The 13,797-nt window shown below is 60.2% G+C and overlaps 1 protein-coding gene and 1 pseudogene across 4 annotated transcripts in view; one reads left to right on the plus strand and one right to left on the minus strand.

Moving 5' to 3' along the window:
• Window positions 1–2,415: 2,415 nt before the first annotated feature.
• Window positions 2,416–5,648, minus strand: LOC133099975 (serine/threonine-protein kinase TAO2-like; annotated as a pseudogene).
• Window positions 5,649–8,432: 2,784 nt separating this feature from the next.
• TPCN2 (two pore segment channel 2) overlaps window positions 8,433–13,797 on the plus strand; it is a 33,015-nt gene continuing 27,650 nt past the window's right edge. For all 4 annotated transcript variants that reach the window (XR_009702259.1, XM_061202211.1, XM_061202209.1 and 1 more), the window contains exons 1-3: window positions 8,433–8,597; window positions 12,870–12,934; window positions 13,662–13,738. Coding sequence is in view for 3 of the 4 variants with exons in the window: in XM_061202211.1 (XP_061058194.1) it covers window positions 8,486–8,597; window positions 12,870–12,934; window positions 13,662–13,738 (254 nt within the window). In the remaining variant the exon portion in view is untranslated. The remainder of the gene's footprint in view (window positions 8,598–12,869; window positions 12,935–13,661; window positions 13,739–13,797) is intronic.

Raw genomic sequence — 13,797 nt, forward strand, 5'->3', positions numbered from 1 at the left:
CTGGTGCCCCTCTGGTTTCATTCCCGGGCCAGCTCTGCTCCCTTGGCCCTGTCCCCCTCAGTCGGTACCCTGGACTCCAGGAGACCCACACATGGGACCACCAGGCTGTCGTGAGGACCCGACTACCCAGAGGGCCCCGCCAGCCCTTTCTCTCCCCATGGGCACCTCCAAGCGCGAGGCTGACTTACTTACTGAAAGCTAGTAGTAGACATGGCACAGAGGCCATCTGTCTGCACCCCAGGGTCAGTTTGGTTGTACAGGGGCATACACTGGCATCTGAGAAACCTTGTTTCTCTCTCCCCTTTTATGAGTACTCCTTCTGTTAACCCCACCTGCATCCAAACCAGCCTTGGCTGACTCCATAACGTCCATGTAAATGCTTACACGGCACTGCATTCCAGTCAGGCCTCATGAGTTTGTACGAACATCAAAGGAATTCTTTAATTGCAGTAAAGACAAGTCCTTGGGGGATGGGCCATTTTTGCAGAGGGCTGTGTGCATCTATTATTTCCTTTTTCAGAACAAAAATGTCTTACTTTTTTCTAGGTTTTTTTAATTTAATTTATTTTTTTTTACAGTCTGCTCAGGTGTTTTATTTGCGTTTGTCTTTTTTCTTTTTTTTGGTGGGGGAAAGGTTGGAAGGGAGACAGAAAAACAAAACCAAAGAGAGAAAAAAAAAAAACCACATGACTCTTCCCACCCACTGCCACCCCTGGTCCTGGGACTGAGTCGACGAGGGTGAGGATGGGCACACACGGGGGAGAACAGCAATAACTTAGGGTGGGGGGGGAGCATCAGGAGAACGCCCAAATATAATCTCCGGACTCCACGGCAGAGGACGCTGCCTGTCTAGAGGCCCAAAGGGCTAGGGGGTGAGGTGGGGAAGCATCCCGAGGAAGGAGTGGTGAAGGGGAAGACAGCACTGGGACCGGAGACGCTTCACTGAGTAGTGGGAGATAAAGCGCATTTTCAGTGCTCTACATTTGGGCTGGGGAGGAGCTAGAGTTGGTCACCTGCAGGGAGGCAGGGCCCCTGGCGGGTTCGGGATCTCCGCGCAGCTAGAGTCCCTGGTGGTGGCTGGTGCGAAGCAGGGGCACTTAGCCGGCGCTGGCTGCGTGGTAGCAGCGGGGGGATACGGCTGGGCCGCTCACGGCCAACTGGCCAGTGTGTGGATGGCCCAGGGGGGCAGGCGGGTGGCTAAACCCTGGCTGGCCTGTGCCAGGCGCCTGTTCCAGCCCTTGCACGGGGCCCAAAACCTTGCCAACAGGGCTAGTGGGTGTTGGGCAGTGAGAGGACTACCCCGCCGGGGCCCAGGGACAGGCACACGGCTGCAGAAGCCATCCGTCCTTGTTGGTCTTGGGGTAGAGTGCGAATAGGCCCAGGTCCCCCACGGCCCTGTAGGGCCCTGAAGGTCATGGGCGACAGACGCAGCAGAGCACACAACCAGAGTGAAGAGATGCCCCGGCGCATCCGGGGGCCCTGCCGCCGCACCCATTTGCCCCCAGCTGCCAGAGCTGCCTGAGGTAGAGCCAGGCAGCCCCAAGGCCCAGAGGGACACCCATGAGGCCTCGACGCCAGCTCAGACTGTGGACGGCCCCCAGTGCGGTGCCCTGAGCCAGGAGTAGGAAGAGACGGGGGGGCAGGGGCACAGCTGTACAAAGAAGTAGGTAGGAGCCCCCCACCTCGAGGGCCAGCAGGGCTGCCTACAGGCCACCCCCACCCCCCGGCCGCAGCAGTGGGAGCGTCAGTAGAAGTTGCAGGGCAGGAGGGCAGAGGACGACCCCACCGCAAGGGAGAGTCCAGCCGAGAGGCCATGGGACAGGAGTCCAGGGAGCTGGCTAGTAGGCCTGGGCCTCAGATGTGTGGGACGGGGTCCAGGGGGGATGTCTGTTTTTTTTTTTTTTTTTTTTTTTAAAGCTTCCAGTAGCTTTATTTACAAAAGTTCAAAACTGGAAAGAACTCAAATGACGATTGTCATTAAAATGGACAAATTGTGGCATATTTATATAGAGCAATAAAAAAAGAATGAACTATTGATACACACAACAGAAGAGATGGCTCTCTCAGACATAATGTTAAGCAAAAAAAAAAAGCCAGCCACAGAGCGCCGTGGGCCAGGAGGCATCCGGGGGATGGAGGTTGTGGGGGAAGGAGGATGGTAGCCTCTTGGATGAGGAGTTTGAGCTTGGCTGGGTCCAGGCTCCAACAGTGGCCCCAGTCCCTGAGGAGGAGGAGGAAGAGGAGGAGGGGGCTCCGTTTAGGACCCCGAGGGAGCCTGGAGATGGCTGTCCCTCACCAGATATTCCATCCTGGGGTGCCGGGGATGGAACTCTAAGCTCCTCTATCTCCTCCTCAGGTGGCCCCCAAACTTCCTCATCAACCAAACTCCCCTGTTTTTGTGGGCTGGGACTAGGGGCTCCTGACTCTTTCCCCAACATCCTCTGCTCTCCTGGCTCCAAGGCAGCCCCTTCTTTCCCCAGAATCCTCCTCTCTGGAACTGCTTCCTCCTCCTCTCCCAGGATTCTTCTCCTTTTTAAAAAAAATTTACTTATTTTATTTTATTTTTGGCTGTGTTGGGTCTTCGTTGCTGCGCGCGGGCTTTCTCTAGTTGCGGCGAGCGGGGGCTACTCTTCATTGCGGTGCACGGGCTACTCATTGCGGTGGCTTCTCTTGTTGCGGAGCACGGGCTCTAGGTGCACGGGCTTCAGTAGTTGCGGCACGCGGGCTCAGTAGTTGTGGCGCACGGGCTTAGTTGCTCCGCGGCATGTGGGATCTTCCTGGACCAGGGCTCGAACCCGTGTCCCCTGCATTGGCAGGTGGATTCTTAACCACTGCGCCACCAGGGAAGCCCTCCCGGGATTCTTTGGTCTGCCTCCTGGCCAGATTAGCAGGCTGCTCTTCTTTAAGGGTGCCTGTGTTAGGTGGTCCCAGAGCCCCAGGAGCAGGGAGCGGGAGGCCCGGGGAACCCTGGCCGGCACGTACTTTGAGGCTCTTGGGCTGCTGGTGATCCTGGGCCGCGTGCTCTGCCGCAGTCTTGCTCACGCCGCTCACTGTACTCCAGCTGGTCGCCCAGTTCCGTCTGCTGCTGCAGGCGGGTGAGCGCAGCCCGTGTGCGCTGTACGGCCTGGAGCTGCCGTAGCTTCGGCTCCCGTGGGGCCTCACGCTGCCGTAGCAGCGATGCACGCTTCAATTCCTTCTGTGTCTGTTTCTTGCTCAAGTCCTGAGGCAAATGGGAGGCAGGGCCCAGAAACTGGTCCGAAAGCCTTGTCGGTGTCAAGGAAGTGAGAGCCCCAGGACTCCTGGGCAGAGGGAGCCGAGGGTGGGGAGATGCGGGGTGCAGGTGAGAGGTGAAAGGGAGCCAAGCTCCTGGCGGGCCTGGGAACTCTAGCAGGGTCTGGTGGGCGTGAGAAGCGAAAGAGGTGATGAAGAGAAGCCGAGCCGTAACACGAATGAGGGCAGAGGGGAAAGGCAACCACAAGTGAGGCAAATGGGAAAGGATGTAGGTGTCTGGGATCTGGGAGGGGAACAGGGGAGGGGGCGGCCCACCTCTCGAAGCGGGTCCTGGTCCAGGCTGTGACGAGCCAGCAGCATCTCGCGCTTGTACCGGCGACACTGCAGCTCAAAGTACCGGCGCCGCCGCCGCCGCAGCCCAGCCTCCGCCTCCGCCTCCGCCTGGCACGGCTGTAGCTTCTCCTTCTGCCGCCAAACCACCCGGCCTTCTCCCGCCTGGGTGTGCTGGGCTTCTCCTGGAGCTCCTAGGAAAGGGCAGCGGGACAGCCAGGAGGGCAGGGCCGCCTGACCCTCCATCAACCCCACGCAGCGCTGCAGCCCTAGCCCACCTCCTTCAGTGGCTCCTTCCGAAGCTTGTAGGTTCGCTTCTGCGCCTCCGGCGGGGCGGCCAGCTGCCTCTTCTGCTGCCAGAGGACGTGCGGCCGGGACTTACCTTCCTCAGCCTGGGCAGCTCGCGCCGCCTTCTCACCGGTAGCCTGGTGCCGCCCTGACAGCTTTTCGGCCTCAGCCCCAAAGCCAGCGCGCTGCCCCTCGAGCGCCCGCCCCTGAGGCTCACCCCTCAACCTCAGCTCCAACGCCCGCAGCTGTTTCTGGTGCTGTTGTCGCCTCTGCCTACAGCTGCTCCCGCAGGGCTCAGCCCTGTTCATGCTTCTGGGTCTGACGGCTGACCCGGCAGGCAGTACCGGTGGTGGCAGAGCGGTCCCGGCTGCGGCAGTAGCCCCGTCGGCGGGCAGAAGAGGTGGTGGGTGTGGGACCCGGGGCTGCAGGTGGCTGAAGAGGGCCCGGGGTCAGCTCTGGCGGGCAGGGGTCGTCACGGAGGCTGTCAGAGCCCGGCAGCCGGCGGATGATGGAGCTGTGGGAGATGACGGCGCGCTCGCCCTCCTGCATCGCGGCCGTCTCCCGGGCTTCAGGGCCTTGTGCCTCCTTGTCAGAGGTGTCTGCCAGGCTGTTGACTGAGCTGCCCTGGCTGGAGGGCTCCTAGACCGGCCCGTGTCTCGGCCCGCTGCGTGTACGGCTCGGCCTCCTCCTCCTCTGGGGCCTCAGCGCAGCAGTATCTTTTTCATCTTGCAGTACTGCAGGTTGTCTAGCTCCCGAACGGCATCCTTGGTCCTCTGGATTAAGTCCGTGATGACTGCGGGTGGCTGTTCCCGGAGCACAAAGCAGTGCTTCAGAAGAACCTCCGAGGTTGGTCTGTCTTGAGGGATTTTCTGAAGGCAGGAGTCGACAGAATTCCGGAAGTACTCAGACCAGTGTCCTGACTGGAGCGCGGGGGACTCGCTGTGTGCAGCGTGGTGTCAGGCACTCATCGCATTCGTGTGAAACAGCGGTGGTTTCCATTCCGCCGGCTCGGTGCGGGTTATGCCTAAGGACCGAGACATCCACCTTGCCATCGTACTGCCCCCTCATCCATTGCCAGGATCACTTCTGGAGCCATCCAGTACGGGGCGCCCACGAAGGAGTTGGCAGGTGCCATGACGGATGCAGAGCCGAAGTGCCCCAGTTTCACCAAGCCTGGCTCTGACAGCAGGATGCTTCCAGCCTCACATCCCTACGGATCACGCTGTGGGAGTGCACATAAGCCAGGCCGTGAAGGGCCCCGTGGTTCACAGCTGCAATCTCCACCTCCTGAAGGGGCTTCTTGTGCACTTCTAGAAGGTCAGAAGCTGAGCCCAGGCGATACTCCACCACCACCCAAGCCATGTGCTTCCTCAGGTAACAGCCCCAGTACTGAATGGCATCGGGATGCCAGAACTTCTGCAGGAACCGCACCTCCTTGATGATGTCCTGCCGTGTCTCATTTGACTGCTTCCCACTGTAGGACACCTTCTTGATGGCCACCACCTCACTATTCCGGACATCCCCGGCAAAGTACACGGCTCCAAAGCTGCCATGGCCAATTTCCCGGAGGTCAGAGAAGAGCTTTTCCGGGTCGTCCTTGAAGTACAGCTCAGCCACGTCGGGGTCCTTCAGGCTCCCGGCCCGGCATGGTGGCCCCTGGGGGCCCTGAGAGTGGGGCTTGACCTGGCAGGGGTCACTCTGGTGCCCAGAGCCTCCACCTTCTCCTGGGGTCCACCATCGGCTCTGCCAAGCAGGGAGAGGGGCAAGGAGAGCTTTCCCCTTGCCACCTCTTCCGCCATCCTCCCGTCCCTTCCTGAGGGGCCGCCTCCCTGGAGGGGAGGGGGTAACAACCTGGTCTGACCTCGCGGTCCTGTCCTCCTCCTCCTCCTCGAGGGTGCCGGTTGCTGAATCCCGGATTTCTGATTGTGGGGTCTGAACCCCAGATATCTGAACGGGGGGGAGGCCGAATCTGATATTTGAACTCGTGGGGAATGAACCCCGGATACTGGTGCACGCAGGGTCCTGAACCCCAGATATTTGAAATCCTGTGAAACAGAGCCACAGGTTTAGAGATTCAGATATCTGGAATCGCAGGAGCTGAGACCCGGATATTTGAGAGGCATGGGGTCAAGCCCGGAAATTCGGGACAGAGGGGACTGAGCCCCAGGTCTTTGGCCACTGATAGGGGGCCTACCTTGAGGACTTCTGACCGCACAGCCCCTCTCACGCCAGAGTCCGAGGGTGAGAGCTCCCACTCCCGCCCCGGCCCCCTCCCTTTCCCTTTCTGTCTCCCGAGGACAGCTGAAAGATTGTAGCTGAGGGCGGTCCCGATGCCCTCTGCCCCTCTCCTCTTCTCAGTCTCGGCCTCTCTCCTCACCACAGCCCCGGTCTCGTCCCAGTGTCCCTCTCCCTCTTCCTCCCAATTCCAAGATGGAGACAGGGCGAGAGCCTTTTCTAGGTTTTAAAATGCATGCAGATTGTTTAAGAAAAAAACAAAACAAACCCATGAACGCATCCTGTGATTTCTCTCTACCCTCCTGGGATAACCACACTCTTGCCCTCCAGAGCTGTATCATCTCTTAAATACTTGCCAAGTGATGGGCTCAAGGATTTCATTGTTATTTTAATTTGCATGCCTGTATTCTAATGAGGTGGAGCTTTGCTTTGAGCATTCATTATTCATATTTCTTCTTTTGTGTACTTCTGGTTCTTATCCTTCGCCCCTTTCCCACCTAGGGGGAATTTAGTCTTTTTCTTACTGATTTTTAAAAAAAATTAATTTATTTATTTGGCTGCCTCAGGTCTTTTAGTTGTGGCATGCAGGAACTTCGTTGCGGCATGCAGGCTTCTCTAGTTGTGGTGCCCGGGCTCCAGAGCGCGTGGGCTCCATAGTTGTGGCGGACGGGCTTAGTTGCCCCGCGGCATCTTAGTTCTCGGACCAGGGCTCGAACCTGCGTCCCCTGCATTGGCAGGTGGATTCTTAACCACCAGGGAGGTCCCTCTTACTGATTTTTTTCTCTTTTTTTTAACATCTTTATTGGAGTATAATTGCTTTACAATGGTGTGTTAGTTTCTGCTTTATAATCTCTTACTGATTTTTAAGAGCTCTATGGGAGGCAGAATTATGGGCCCCACGACCTCCCCCTCCCCATCATGCTTGTGGTTATGGTCAGTTAGATGGCAAAAGAGATTTTGCAGATGTAATTAAGGGTACTAATCAGCTAATTTTAAGCTAAGGAGATTATCCTGGATTATCCCATATGTCCAGTGTAATCACATGAGCCCTTAAATGCAAAGAGATGCTGTAGAGGGGGAGGTCAGAAGGATTGGAAGCACCTTGCTGCATCTCGAAGCATCTCATTCAAAGCATGGGAGGATTCAGTGCTCTCTTCCTGGCTCCGATGATGGAGGGGGCCATAAATAAAGGAATGCAGTAGCCTCTAGGAGCTGAGAATGACCCCCAGCCAACATCCAGCAAGAAATGGGTACCTCAGGGTTTCCCTGGTGCCGCAGTGGTTAAGAATCCGCCTGTCACTTCCGGGGACACGGGTTTGAGCCCTGGTCCAGGAAGATCCCACATGCCATGGAGCAACTAAGCCTGTGCACCACAACTACTGAGCCCACGCGCCAGAACTACTGAAGTTCGCGTGCCTAGAGCCCGTGCTCCACAACAAGAGAAGCCACCGCAAGGAGAAGCCCGTGCGCCGCAACGAAGAGTAGCCCCCGCTCGCTGCAACTAGAGAAAGCCCGTGCGCAGCAACGAAGACCCAATGCAGCCAAAAATAAATAAATAAAATAAATAAATTTATAAAAAAGAGAAGAAATGGGTACCTCAGTCCTAGCCGCATGGCAGTGAATCTGCCACCCACCTGGATGAGCCTAGCCCAGGTGGGCTGAAACCTTGACTTTGGCCTCCCGAGGCCTTGAGATGAGAACCCTGCCCAGCCACTGGACTTCTGACCTCCAGGACTTAGAGATAATAAGTGGGAGTTGTTTTAAGCTAAATTTGTGGTAATGTGTCACTGCAGCAATAGAAAAAAAGCTCTTTACATATTAATGTTGGAAATACTTTTTATATATAGTGTAAATATTTTTTTCAAATGTGTCATTTGTCATTATAAACTTTACCCTCAATTATACTTAACCTCCCTAATTTCATTATCAGAGGGTAAACTCAAATTCCATTTTGGGGGATGACCTTTGGCGTCACTCCCATGTACCCAAAAGTCACATGCAAAACACAGATTCCTGGGCCCTGCCCCGAGTTTCCGATTCAGCGGGTCTGAGGGGGCCCAAGAATGTGCATTTCTAATCCGTGTTCACGTGATGCTGACGGAGCTGGCCGGGGACCACCCTTTGAGAAGGCCTTCCTTCCAGCCCTAGGAGGCTCCTTAGAGCCCCTCCCTGATGGAAGGAAGCTGAGCCCCACCCACCAGGAGGCGTGGTCGGCTAAGCTCCCGCCTCCAAGAGCATGATCTCCGTCTTCACTGGCTGGTAGGAAGGAGCGTCCCGTACATCACAGGGCTGTCCCCGCCTCCTCCCGAACCCCGGGGGCGGGGACATTGCGCCTGCGCAGTGGAGCTCGGCGCTCGCGTCTTGTGCTTGTGTGAGGTCCGGGTGGCGGGCTGTGACCCCCATGGCGGACCCCCGGGAGGAATCGGAGCCCCTTCTGAGCCGGACCCGCGGCGGCAGTGGCCGCGATTCCCCGGCGGGCGTACCCTCCTGTCACAGCGTCCAAGTCGGCCCTGGTGAGCCGCGGCCTGGGGAGGGGCCGGGCCGCGCAGGGGTGGCGCGTGGGGGTCCCGCCGGCCCGCGCCGCGTCACTGCTGTCCCTGCGGGCGCGCCCCGCTCCCCCGGCCGGGGTCCGAGCGGGCCCGGGCGGCGCGGCGCGCCAGGGAGCCGCCTTCCCGAGGGCGGGACGGCTGTGCCGTGCGGACCCCGGCCCCGGCCAGGGCGCGGGCTTCAACCAGATTCTGCGGGGTCGCGCCCTGGCCCCGACCGGTCGGGCTGAGACGCCTCGCTCAGCCCAGGGGCAGCCAGCCCCCTGCAGCCCCCTCGGTGCGCCCGGGGGCTCGTGCTTTCCGTGGATCGCCTTGGTGATTCCTAGGAGGAAGCACTTCCGTTTTCCCCAGTTCTTACGGGGGAAGTGAGGCACAGAGAGGGGCATTCCCCTACCCAAGGTCACACAGCCAGGAAGTGGCCGAGGTGGGATTCGAACCCAGCTGGGAGTGAATTGTGAGGCTCCTCCTTCAGCGTCGGCTTGGGGCAGGCCTCCCCAGACCGGGGCGGCTTCCTTCCTTCCTTCTCTGCAGCTCCATCCTGCTCTTCCTGTTTACCCGCAGAGAGATTGCTGAATCCCAAGGAGGGCGGGAGGGTGAAGTCCTTCTGTCCCTGGCAGACCCCAAGGGCACTGGGTGCTGGGTTAGGGATGGAAGGGCCTCAGCCTCGTTTTGCACAGGGGGAAACTGAGGCCCAGAGAGTGTCCAGGACCTGTCCAAGAACATAGACCTGGGATCTGTCTCAGCCGCTGCAGGCACCCGCACTGGGTGCTCCTTCCGGGCCACCTTCTGTCTCTGGGCCCACTTTCCTCCTCTGTTGGGGAGGGGTCCCCAGTGTGTGCCTGTCCTGGGATTATTGGGGCGGGTCCCTGGCAGGAGATGGAAAACATGCCCACCTGCCCATCTCAGAGGCTGTCCTGGGAAAGTTCTCCGTCCAGTCCGTGCCAGATCTCCGGGGGCCCTGGACGTGGTGGCATTCAGGGGATGCAGCCTTTGCGTCGGCTGTGTGACCACTTCCCGGTTGTATGACCTTGGCAGGTTGCCTAACCTTTCTGAGTCTCAATAAAAGGGAGGTGGTCGGGGCGTTGTGAGGATTCAGAGAGAGTCCAGGTGCCCGGCCGGGTGGCAGAGCTGGTGCGCATCAGTGCTGATGGCCATTCTGGGCGGAGAACTGTGATCACTGCAGGTCCAGCCCCGGGAGAGTGCATGGAGGGCAGATGAGACCCACACTAGAGACAGGAGCCGGGGCAGGCAGCGTGGCTGGTGAGGGGGGACCCTGGGGACGGCTTTTTGTCCCGACACCATGGCCTTGGTGGGGGCTTCTGAGAACATGGACAGGACACTCTGTGTTCTGGATTTCCCTGGTCAGGCTGTCCTGCCAGGCTCTGCAGAGCCTCATTCATTTTCTGCCCAGCTCCCGTGCGGGGCTCCTGGATGGGGCCCTGAGCTCAGGGTCCGCCTGTCCGCAGCTAGCTGGACTCTCCTACCGACAAGGGTGGGGGAGGGCTGCTGCTGGGTGCCCCGTGGACCCCAGTGGGCCCGGTGGTCAGGTCCAGACCCAGCCCCACCTCATGGGCCATGACCGCAGGGTGGGGATAGTCATTTTCTCTTCCTGGTCCTGGTCAGGGAATTACCCTCTTACTGGTTATGGAAAAGTCAGAGGACAAGGGGTCACTGTGCCATAGAAGGGGCTTTGAGAATAACAATAATAGCAAATGTTTATGAAGAGCTTACTGTGCATGCACTTTAGCTACAGTAACCCATTCAGCCTGCCCATCAGTCCTGTTGTGTAGGGCCCGCAGGAACTGAGGCGCAGAGAGGTTAAGGGGCTTGTCCAGGGTCACAGAGGCAGCTGGTCAGGACTCCACCCAGGTAGTGGGGAGTGGGCAGGGGCTGGAGCCAGAGGGGGAGGGGGGTTTATTCTGGGATGTTGGGGAGGGCAGGCTTGGGGCAGGGGGACCAGTGCAGGGCTGAGGTGTTTGAGGCCCCATGTCCTCTGTGCTCCGACATTCTACAGTGGTGGGGGGGTGCTGACAGCTGATCGCCACCTGAGGCAATGAGTCCCTAGACGCCAAGCTGGGGGACAGTGCTCCTGGTAGGGCTGACAGCCTGGAGGCTTTGGAGAGCTTGGCCTTGGCGGAGCCAAGTTCAGGGTGAGTGGCACGGAGGGCACAGGGTGGAGGAAGCAGCAGGGGAGGAGGCGGGCAGGTGGGCGGGGTGTGCGCCCGAGCTGCCGGGCTGGGGGCGGAATGTGGACTTTCTCCTGGAGCAGTGGGGACCCACGGAAAGCGGCCACCGCAGGATGGGAAAGGGAGGCCGGTGTCGGGGCCGCAGAGCGGCGTGGGATGGCTTTCCTGAGGTTTGGTGCCTTGAGGGCCGTGTGGCCAGAGGGAGCCCCTTCCGCCGCACCCAGTCCTGGTCCTGGAGCGAGCTCTGGGGGCCCTGGCTGCCTCTCTCTGCTTATCCAGGAAGCTTGTCTCCTTGGACCTCTCCAGGCTGAGTCCCATTCTCACCCGGGGATTTGGTGACATGGGGCCTCTTGCGGCCCCTCAGACCACCCTGCCCTCCCAGGCTCCCCTCGGCTGTTCACTCAGTCGGTCAGTGGGACTTGGGGGCTGCTGTGTGCTGAGCCCCACGCTGTCCTGGGCTCTGTGGGTACAGCAGGGAACAAAACAGGGTGCCTTCACATCACAGCGTTCCCGGGACGCTTCCAGGGGAAGCAGGCAGTCGCCACCCTCAGAGCCTCCGTGGGAGAACTTCTCGGCCCCTCGCGTGAGCATGGAGGTGGTCCAGGGGAGGAATCTGAGGCCCAGACGGAGGAGGGTGCTGGTTCTGGTGACCCAGCAAGGTGATGGCAGAGACGGGACAGAGTCCAGCCTCCCGTCTCTGTCCAGGGTCCCCCACGTCCCCGGTGGGTCCCCGGGCCCTGAGGACAGCGGCAGCTGCGTCCCTGGGGTCGGCAGGCAGAGTGGGCAGGGGCCCGGAGCTCTGCCCAGGTGCCCGGCCTCCCCCGCCTCTGGCCTCGGCCTCTCTGCATCTCTCGGTACCGGTTAAGGGCGGTTTGGGCAGCTGCTGGGCTCAAGGGCAGATGTGAAAGTAGAATCTTCAACAGAAATGGTGACAGGCCCGTTCACCTCGTTTCCAAGCCTGGATCTGGGAGCTGCTGGGGGCTGTGTGCGGGCTCTGCTCCCCCAGGGGCCTGGGCTGCACCCTCTCCGGGGCCTCTCTGGGGGGTCCTTTGTCCTGTGAGCTGCGGCTCCTCGTGCCTTTCTTGGCCCTTTACATCAGGCTTCTGTGCAGAGCTGCCCACCATGCGGTGGGCAGAACCCTAGGCCAAGGTGACAGACCAGAGGTTTGAGCCATGTGACTTGTCCTGAAGGCCCCTCGTAGTCAGGAACCTGCACCACCGCAGCCTCCCTGGCCCCGAGGACCCCAGTCCCTGGCTGGTGAAGGTTCCCTCGGCTCCCACCCTCGGGTTGACTCGGTTGCGGTCGCCTGGCCCTGTGGGCTCGTGACACAAGCAGGGGGCCACGATGGCCTCAGAAGGTCCTTCTTAGTGCTCAGTATTTGATGGAGGGTCACGCAGCGCCTCAAGCTTCTAGATATCATCTTCCTGTGTGAGTGTTAAATCTGTGATCTTGTTTGGTGAGGGGGTAGGCCGGTAGCGCTGCCCCGTCTTACAGTCGCGTAAGCTGGGGTGCAGCGTCCTGACAAAGGTCACCTGGAGGCCGGTGGTGGGACGGGGCAGAAGGGTGGCCGTGAACACGTTCTGTGTGCCGGGCCGGCCCTGGGGGGTTCTGCACTTGCACTGGGGGCCAAGCTGTGTGGCTGTTAACACCCCCATTTGACAGGGGGAGATGGGCATGGTGAGCTTAACCCCACGGCACTCAGCCTTTGAGCCAGTAGGTGGGGAGGCGGGGTCTGAGCCCCCTGAGCCTGGTTCCGTCTCACTGGCTGCTTTGTGCCCTCTGCCACTCCACCCCACGGGGTGGGGACCGTGGGAGCTGCTTCTCCTCTGGGCCCGGAGCCCGTGCTCAGACCCTGCCCCACCTGGGGCCCAGCCCTCGGGGGTCCTGCCCTGTGGGCGTGCACACACACGCTGCCGGGCAAGAGGCAAGAGGCGTCTCGTTCCAGAGCCTTGGGAAGAATGCAGCCGGGTTCTTGCCTTGCTCTCAGTGGCCCTGTAGCGGGTGAGCGCCTCCTGAGCCCCCTTCTCACCCTACGTGTCCCCTCCGCCCGCAGGTGCCGTGGCCAGGCGGGATCTGTGCTTGGACCAGGCTGTGGTCTTCATCGAAGACGCCATCCAGGTGGGCGGCGCCTGCTCCCGGCGGCTTGTCCCTGGGGCTTGTGGGGACTGCGCGATGGCTGCCCCACTGGCCCCTTCACTCCTGCCATCCTGGGGCCAGGGCTGCGGTTGCTGGACCGTGTGGTCATTGTAGCTGCGGTGACTGGGCTTTGGGGCATGGTCCCCTCGAGTCCACCTTAAGGAGACATGTGCTGGGTGCTCTTCTGGGTCCCTCATCCCTCATTTCACTGATTCACCACCTGCCGAGGGCCTGTCGTGTGCTGCCCTGATCTCGGTTCCGTGAAAGATGCCCAAAGGTGGCAAGACCTTCCCCCGCCTGCAGACGACACACAGGCTTAATTAGGGAAACAGACTGTAGAAGCCACCAGTGCCCCACGTAGGGGATGAGGCTGGGGGCGTCCTGCATGGTGACACAGCTGAGGTGGGGTGGGGTCAGTCTTGCACAGAGGAGGGGAGAGCCTCACAGACAGGGCACAACTGTGCATCCAGCCAGCAAGTGTCCGTCCACCTGCCAGCCCTGGGGAAACCTTGCAGCTTGGGAGGGTCTGACCGTGCTGGGTCCCGACGAGCCCCTGGTCCCTGTACTGAGTGGAGGTGGACCCTGCGATCCCCAGCCTGTGTCCCTGCCTTGGGCCTGTCGTGGGCGAGAGGGGTGCCCTGCACGGGGCTGGCTGTGCTGTGTGGCACGGAGGGGACCCTCACGTGCCCCGCGTGACCTTCACTTCCAGTATCGCTCCATCAACCACCGCGTGGACGCCAGGTCTCTGTGGCTGTACCGATGGTACTACTCCAGCATGAGCCAGTGGTGAGAACGCACGCGCGCGCTGCGGGGCTCCCGCAGCTGGGCCTGGGGAGGGGGCTGGT

This window comes from Eubalaena glacialis, chromosome 10 (genome assembly GCF_028564815.1).
Source record: "Eubalaena glacialis isolate mEubGla1 chromosome 10, mEubGla1.1.hap2.+ XY, whole genome shotgun sequence".
Classification (NCBI taxonomy): domain Eukaryota; kingdom Metazoa; phylum Chordata; class Mammalia; order Artiodactyla; family Balaenidae; genus Eubalaena; species Eubalaena glacialis.